Below are 8,175 nucleotides of genomic sequence, written 5' to 3'. Positions count from 1 at the left end.
GAAACAATAGTGATGATGATCTATGTCTACAGAAATGACCATGTTATCTCTCTGTTTGATAAAACTCATTATTCTCTCCTTCCCACTTTTTAGGAAATATAAATATAGACTAAATTCTCCTCTAAGAAGACTCCCAAACTCTTTTTATGAGGCCACTATTATCCTCATCCCAAAACCAGGTAAAGACACCACAAAGAAAGAAAATTACCAGTCAATATCTCTGGTGAACATAGATACTAAAATTCTCTCAACAAAATACTAGCAAACTGACTTCAACAATACATTGAAAAGAACACACACCATTATCAAGTGGGATTTATTCCATGGATACAGGATGGTACAATATTCTCAAATCAATAAATATGATATACTACATAAACAAAATGAAAGACAAAATTCACATGGTCATATTAATTGATGCTGAAAAAGCATTTGACAAAATACAGCACCCATTTTAGATTTTAAAAAAACACTCAATGAAGTGGCAATAGAGGCAGCATACCTCCACATGGTAAAGGCCATATACAAAAAAAACCTATTGCCAACATCATATACAATGGGCAAAAACTAAAAGTGTTTCCCTAAAAGTCAGGAGCAAGACAAGGGTGTCTGCTTTCACCACTCTTATTTAATGTAGTACTGGAGGTCCTTGCCACAGCAATCAGACAAGAAGAAAAAATAAAAGGCATTCAAAACTGAAAGACAGAAGTAAAACTGTCATTCTTTAGATGACATGATAGTGGACATAGAAAACCCTATAGACACCACCAAAAAACTACTCAACCTCATAAGTGAATTCAGCAGAGGAACAGGATACAAAGTCATTATTCAGAAACTGAAGGCATTTTTGTACACCAACAATGTACTATCAGAAAGATAAACAAGAAAAAATGCATTTACTGCAACAGCAAAATATAATAATAACAATAATAAATAAAATAAAATAAAGTACCAAGGAATAAATTTAACCAAGGAGGTAAAAGACCTGTACTCAAAAAACTATAGAATACTGAAGACAAAAATAAGTGGAAGCATACAATATATTAATGGATTAGAAGATTTAACATCATTAAAATGTCCATACTACCCAAAGCAATCTATAGATTCAATGCAATTCTATTAAAAAACCAAGGGCATATTTTACAGATGTAAAAAAATACTTCAAAATTTATATGGAACCAAATAAGACCCCAATTACCCACATCAATCTTAACAAAGAAGAACAAAGTTGGATGATACTACCTGATATCAAACTATACTACAAGGCCACTTTAATCAAAACAGTCTGGTACTAGCATAAGGACACATAAATCAAAGGAACAGAATATAAAGCCCATAAAAAAACCATGTCTCTACAGTCAATTAATATTTGGCAAAGGGGGCGTGAGCATATAATGGAGTAAAAATAGCCTCTTCAACAAATGGTGTTGGGACAACTGGATTGGTTGTCCCAATGCAAAAAATTAAACTAGATCACCAACTTACATCATACACCAGAATAAACTCAAAATGGATAAAAGACTTAAATATAAGTCATGATACCATAAAAGGCCTAGTGGAAAACATAAACAGTAAATTCTCAGACACCCTATATAGCACTATTTCTGACAATATAGTTCCTAGAGCAAGGGAAATATAATAAGAAATAAACAAATTGGACTACCTCAAGTTAAAAAGCTTCTGCTAAAGTGCCTGTCAAAATAAAAATGGAACTGATAGTATGGGAGCAAATATTTGCCAATGATACATCAAACAAGGGTTTAAACTAAAAAATACATAAAGAACACTACAACTCAACTCCAAGAAGAAAAAAATCCAATTAAAAAAATGGGAAAAGGACCTGAATAGACACTTCTCCAAGGACATACTGGTGGCCCATAGACATATGAAAACATGCTCAACATCACTAGCCATCAGGAAGATGCATTTTTTTTACTTTTTTTACTGTTGTTCAAGTACAGTTTTCTGCCTTTTACTCCCATCCCAACCCACGCCAAAGCCTTCCCCACCTCCCTCCCATTTCCAGCCCCCTTCTTTCTGTCCATATGTCCCCCATACTTGTTCCTGCAAACCATTCATTCCCCTTTTCCCCTGAAATTCTCTCCCCTCTCCCCTCTGGTCCCTGTCACCCTGTTCTGTATTTCAGTGTCCTTGGTTATATTTTGCTTGTCCATTTGTTCTGTTGATTAGATTCTTGTTAAAAGTGAAATCATATGGTATTTGTCTTTCACCACCTGGCTTATTTTGCTTAGCATAATGCTTTTTAATTTCATCCATGCTGTTGCAAAGGGTAGGAGCTCCTTCTTTCTTTCTGCTGCATAGAATTCCATTGTGTAAATGTACCATAGTTTTTTGATCCATTCATTTATTGATGGGCACCTAAGTTGCTTCCAACACTTGGCTATTGCAAATTGTGCTTAATCTCCAAAACATATAAAGAACTCACAGGACTCCACTCTAAGAAGACAAGCAACCCAATTTAAAAATGGACAAAGGACTTGAACAGACACTTCTCCAAGGAGGACATACTGAGGATCCAGAGAAACATGAAAAGATGATCAATATCGCTAGCTATCAGAGAGATGCAAATTAAAACCACAATGAGATACCACTTCACACCAGTCAGAATGGCTGTCACAAACACAGCAACAAACAAATGTTGGAGAGGTTTTGGAGAAAAGGGAACCCTAGTGCACTGTTGGTGGGATTACAGACTGGTACAACCACTATGGAAAACAGTATGGAATTTTTTCTCAGAAAACTAAAAATGGATCTGCCTTTTGACCCAGCAATTTCACTGCTAGGATTATATTCTAAGAACCCTGAAACACCAATTCAAAAAAAACCTATGTACCCTAATGTTCATAGAGAGATGCAAATTAAAACCACAATGAGCTATCACCTCACATCTGTCAGAATGGCTATCATTAATAAACCAACAAACAACAAGTGCTGGAGAGGATATAGAGAAAAGGGAACTCCAGTGAACTGTTTGTGGTAATGTCGCCTGATGCCCATTACCAGTGACCCCACAAAAGCCACTGCCATGGGTACCATGGAGGTCTCCTTCAAATGCTGCAGTGGGGCTATAGTCAACTTCACCAAGTCTGGCAGGTCTGCTCACCAATTGTCCAGGTACCACCCCCACCACGCCATTATTGCTGTGACTCATAATCACCAGACAGTTCACCAGGACCACCTGTACAGTGGCATCTTACCTGTGGTATGTAAGGACCCAGTGTAAGAGGCCTGGACTGAGGATGTGGACCTTCAGGTGGACTTGGCCATGAATGTTGCCGAGGCCCAAGTGTTCTTTAAAAAGGGAAATGTGGTCATTGTGCTCACCAGTGGCATCCTGGCTTTGGTTTCACCAATGCCATGCTGCAGTGCCTCAGAGCCCCTCCAGCTCCTGTCCCATCTCTTTCCTCAACCCATCCATTAGTCCAGCACTGCTTGTAGGGCTCACTTAGGGCTCACCTGTAGTGCAGCATTGGTGAGTTGGGATACCAGGGGAGAAGACTAACACCTGTAAACCATGGCTATTTTTAAGACACTGCTCAGGTGAGGTAGCCCAGAGCCATGCTTCCCATCTATGGCCCCACCCAAGCAAGAGAGACATGGGTATAGGACTGGTGGCTCCAGAGCTTAACATAAATGGCAACAGCTCCTGCTTCTCCTCCTGTGCACAGTCTTTCCAGTTCCTATAGAAATGTACACTCAGAGAAGCCCCAAGCCTAGCCTGGGGTTAGGAGGTAGCCAGCTAGAGAAGGCAGTGGTTCCAGTTTCAGCAGACTCTGGACCTGGCCTACACTTGCTTCTCCAACCCCATCAGCCTTGCCCACTTCCACCTGGTTGTGCACTTCTGTTCCTGCAGTTGACTCAGCTGTCACTGCAGACAAATACTGCACCCTCCACCTTCATTTCCCCCACTCCACCTGCCTTCAGGCCTGTTGCTATAGAGCCTACCTGTATGTCAATAAACAGCAGCTGAAGAAAAAAATTCTGTAACTACGTATGGTGAAGGATGTTAACCAGACTTACTGTGGTGATCATTTATAAAATACATAAATATTGAATCATTATGTTGTACACCTCAATCTAACAGCATAATTTACTTAAACCAAATTTGTAAAGGAGGAGCATATTAGCTCTGAAACCCAAATAAACAGTAAATGTTGACTCTGTATTAAAGTAAGAAGTGCTGATGAAAGAGAAGAGTTGGTTTCTTACTGCATCAGGTATGAATCACCATTGGGCTAATGAGAAATGTCTTGTAATTTTACTGAAGTAGCAGGGCCTTCAATTTTACAGGATGCAATGGCCTGACCCTAACTGGAAAGTTTTGTGACAAGTGTTTATAGATCCCATGTGAGTGTGTGTATCATTTGAATTTTCTTTCAAGAAGATGTTATCAATATAATATCATGCCTGTATTCCTGGAATGAGTTGGATGTGGTTAAGATCTTTCCTGTAAAATTATGTGTACTAGCAGAGATGTTAAAATATCCCATGGGGGAGTTGACTGAAAATGTATTGTTTTTGCAAGGGTAAAGACAAATTGCTCCTGAGAGACTGTACAACTATGCATAGAATGGAACATATTAGCCAACTTGACAAAAGCAAAATATTTTCTAGTTGATGATTGGATGCAGTATTAATTCCAGTAGTATTAAGTATGCAGATCTTAATGAAGGATTCCATGGTATTAAGGTTATTGTAATCCACTGTGAAGTGACATCCATTTATATCAGATTTGAGCCAAATTTGATTACTAATGGCAGCAATAACAGGAACACTGCACAATAGGAACTATGCTGCACATTGGTCAGGTATACCAATCCCCCAGTGACCTCACTACATTCCTCTCAGTTTCACGAACCTCATGGCCGTGGCAGATACTCTCATGAAACACTTATCATGGTCTCTCAGGAGCTTCTCTCCTCAGCCATATGTGTACAACTCGCTCTCAGAGTTATCAACAACTGAGGTTTATTTGCACATTTTGAACTTGTGTCCACAGGGCATCTTTAGCTTCTTCAGGAAATTGATCCCCATGTGCCTGTTCTTTAAAAGGCAGATAAAAACCTGTGTCTCTCTGGCTGATATAGACTCTGCAAAGTTCATATCCTCCCTTTTAAGGACTTCACAATAATCTCTCTTAAAGCAGAAATATTAAGGAAATTTAAGTCTGTTAAAGTCCTCTCTTCTAATTCTGTCATTGCTAGAGGAGGGGTAGCTGGTATGTTTCTCTTTTTCATTATGCATGTAAAAGACTGTGTCTCTCAGAAACTATTATTTGATTCTGGTTTGGATTCTTAGAATGAAAGATAATATACCTCCTTCCCTTATTAAGCTCCACAAACTTAGTTACTTCCATTAAGAAAATGATAGACTATGAATGGGGAGCCAATATAAAACATGTTAAATTGTATAATATTCAGAGGCTCATGTGGCACACTTTACCTTTGATTTTACCAGTCATTCCAATTGTTGAGGATGTGAGCACTGTATGTTTTTAAAGTCACAGATGCTATTCCATAAAAGTGGATCATTAACTCAATCAATTGTGAAAATCTGGATGAAAATGCAGTATTGCCAAAGACCACAGGTTAGTACAAACAGGGAAGGGAGGGTTGTATGGGATCAGACCAATGTCTAACATCACCTACTATCTCCAAAAGCTGTATGGAATAATGGAGAGATTGACAGGAGTGATTGTGAGGATATGATTTTTCTAACCTATATGCATGTGAATTGTTTTTCCCTCTTAACCAGAAAAACCAAAATGTGCACACAAAATACCACCACAAAAGTTTTCTTCCTTAGCAATTACCAATTTATCTACAAAGACTCATTGTCAGAAACATTGATCTCCCTCTTCCTGATTTCTGAATGACAAAAATAGAGAACAAGAAAGTTTTAGACATAATAAATTGTGGACTTAGCTTGCCACTGAGGACTCTTTAAGACTGGAATAAAATTCACTCTGAGATGCTGCCTATAAATCTCTCCAGATCTCTCTTCTCAGAGATATATCCAAAATCAGTACCCAGGAGACTCTGAATGTGGCAGAGAAACATATACAAATGATAATTAATATGATTTATTGATGCCTGAGCCTTGTTTATGTAGAAAAAAACCTCACAATATAAAATGAGATAGTATTAAACCAAGCTCTAAAGGCCTATTACAAATTTATCCCACAAAAGAAGCAAAGGTACAGAAAATATTAATCAAGATCTTCAGCATTATCTGTGTGGGGAAACTCCTTTTGGTGCATGAAACAAGTCAGAGATGAGAACAGTAATGGAAATGAGGACCTATGGCAGATATTCAGTGAAGCATCAAATAGCTGTACTAGAAGAGAAGAAAGTACAGAAAGGGGAAAAAAGCACACGGAAAGCAAAAACACAGAAGACAGAATCAGATAGAGATATTTCTACCAAAAGCACAGAATTCAGAGAGATTGACAAGAGTCAGAAAAAAGTGATTTAAATGTAGAGATTTCCTAAAGATTTTAGGAGAAAAGGGTAGGTTCAAACATATTCCTCTGAAAAAAATTAATTATTCTGTAATATATTCTGTTATGAATGCAGGGATAGATGAACTTAAGGAACTACAAGACTTTAGGAAAATGTCACTTATATAGAAGACATGGGGCTTCTGTGGAGCCTAGCCCAGTCCAATGGGAAGCTGGCTTGAGCCAATTGGATGGAGAATATTATAGTATATGACTTGATTCTGTTGGTTACAGTCAGCTTTATCTCTCCCATCTTGAGAAATTGAGTCTTTGTCATTCTTGCCTTTTCTTTTTAGATCTACTGAAGGTCAACAATGAAAAACAGGACCATATTCACTGAGTTTATTCTGTTGGGCCTCACAAATGAACCTGAAGTCCAGGTCATGATATTCATCTTTATGTTTCTCACATACATGTTAAGTGTCCTAGGAAATCTGACCATCATCATACTCACATTGGTAGATCCCCACCTCCAGACCCCCATGTATTTCTTCCTCCGGAATTTCTCCTTCCTAGAAATTTTCTTCACTTCCATTTTCATTCCAAGATTTCTGACCAGTGTGACAACAGGAGATAAAGCCATCAGCTTTGCTGGATGCTTGATTCAATATTTTTTTGCAATATTCCTTGGGGCAACAGAGTTTTACCTCTTGGCCTCTATGTCCTATGATCGCTATGTGGCCATCTGCAAACCCCTACATTACCTGACCCTGATGAGCAGTAGAGTCTGCATACAACTCGTGTTCTGCTCCTGGCTGGGGGGACTCCTGGCTATCTTAGCCCCAATTTTCCTGATGAGCCAGGTGGACTTCTGTTCCTCTAATGTGCTGAATCACTATTACTGTGACTATGGACCCCTCCTTGAGCTTGCCTGCTCAGACACAAGCCTTTTAGAAATGGTAGTTATCTTCTTGGCTGTTGTGACTCTAGTGGTTACGCTGGTAATGGTGACACTTTCTTATACACACATTATTAAGACCATTCTGAGGATTCCTTCTGCCCGGCAAAGGACAAAGGCTTTTTCCACTTGTTCCTCTCACTTGGTTGTCATCTCCCTCTCCTATGGCACCTGCATGTTTATGTACATCAATCCATCTGCAAAAGAAGAAGGTGCTCTAAACAAAGTAATAGCTGTGCTCATTACTTCGGTTACTCCTTTGTTAAACCCCTTCATTTACACTCTAAGAAATCAGCAAGTGAAGAAGGCATTTAAGGACACCATCAAAAAGATTGTGAAGCTTTAAAAAACATAATACATATTAATGTATTTAGTGTGCCATATTTTAAGTTCTGAACAGGCCCATAAAAATGTGAAGGGCATCTGTTCTAATTTCAAGGAATCTAGAGTCTAATGTGACAGAAAGGTGTATGAACTATAAATTTATGTTTATTTTAAAAATAAAATAACATGGTGTTATTAGAGAAGGGTGAATGAGAATTTATTTAACAAACAATTGTAAAGAATCATTTCCCAGAAATAACTTGAATTTTAAGAAGAAAAATGCAGTATTTATTTAGGAGAGTAAAAGGATAAGAATTTTGAGTAAAAAAAAAAAGTAGCCAAATCATGAAAGTATTCAATTACTAACTATAGAGTTACTTGAAATTTGGTGAGTCAAGAGAAGTTTTAAGAAAGAAAGTGATATCATCATGCC

At 38.0% G+C, this 8,175-nt stretch overlaps 1 protein-coding gene across 1 annotated transcript; it reads left to right on the top strand.

The window, feature by feature from the left end:
* The first annotated feature begins 6,834 nt into the window (after nt 1-6,834).
* On the top strand, nt 6,835-7,764 carry OR6C4 (olfactory receptor family 6 subfamily C member 4). Its single transcript, XM_037030152.1, has one exon. It carries the CDS (start codon nt 6,835-6,837, stop codon nt 7,762-7,764), a length of 930 nt encoding a protein of 309 aa, XP_036886047.1.
* The last annotated feature ends 411 nt before the right edge of the window (nt 7,765-8,175 follow it).

This window comes from Sturnira hondurensis, unplaced genomic scaffold (genome assembly GCF_014824575.4).
Source record: "Sturnira hondurensis isolate 20B ecotype Veracruz unplaced genomic scaffold, ASM1482457v3 Scaffold0020601, whole genome shotgun sequence".
NCBI classification, from domain to species: Eukaryota; Metazoa; Chordata; class Mammalia; order Chiroptera; family Phyllostomidae; genus Sturnira; species Sturnira hondurensis.
This window is presented reverse-complemented; position numbering and strand designations above follow the sequence as displayed.

Coding starts and splice junctions, on each gene's coding strand:
- OR6C4 (XM_037030152.1), top strand. CDS start 6,835: ATGAAAAACAGGACCATATTCACTGAGTTTATTCTGTTGGGCCTCACA.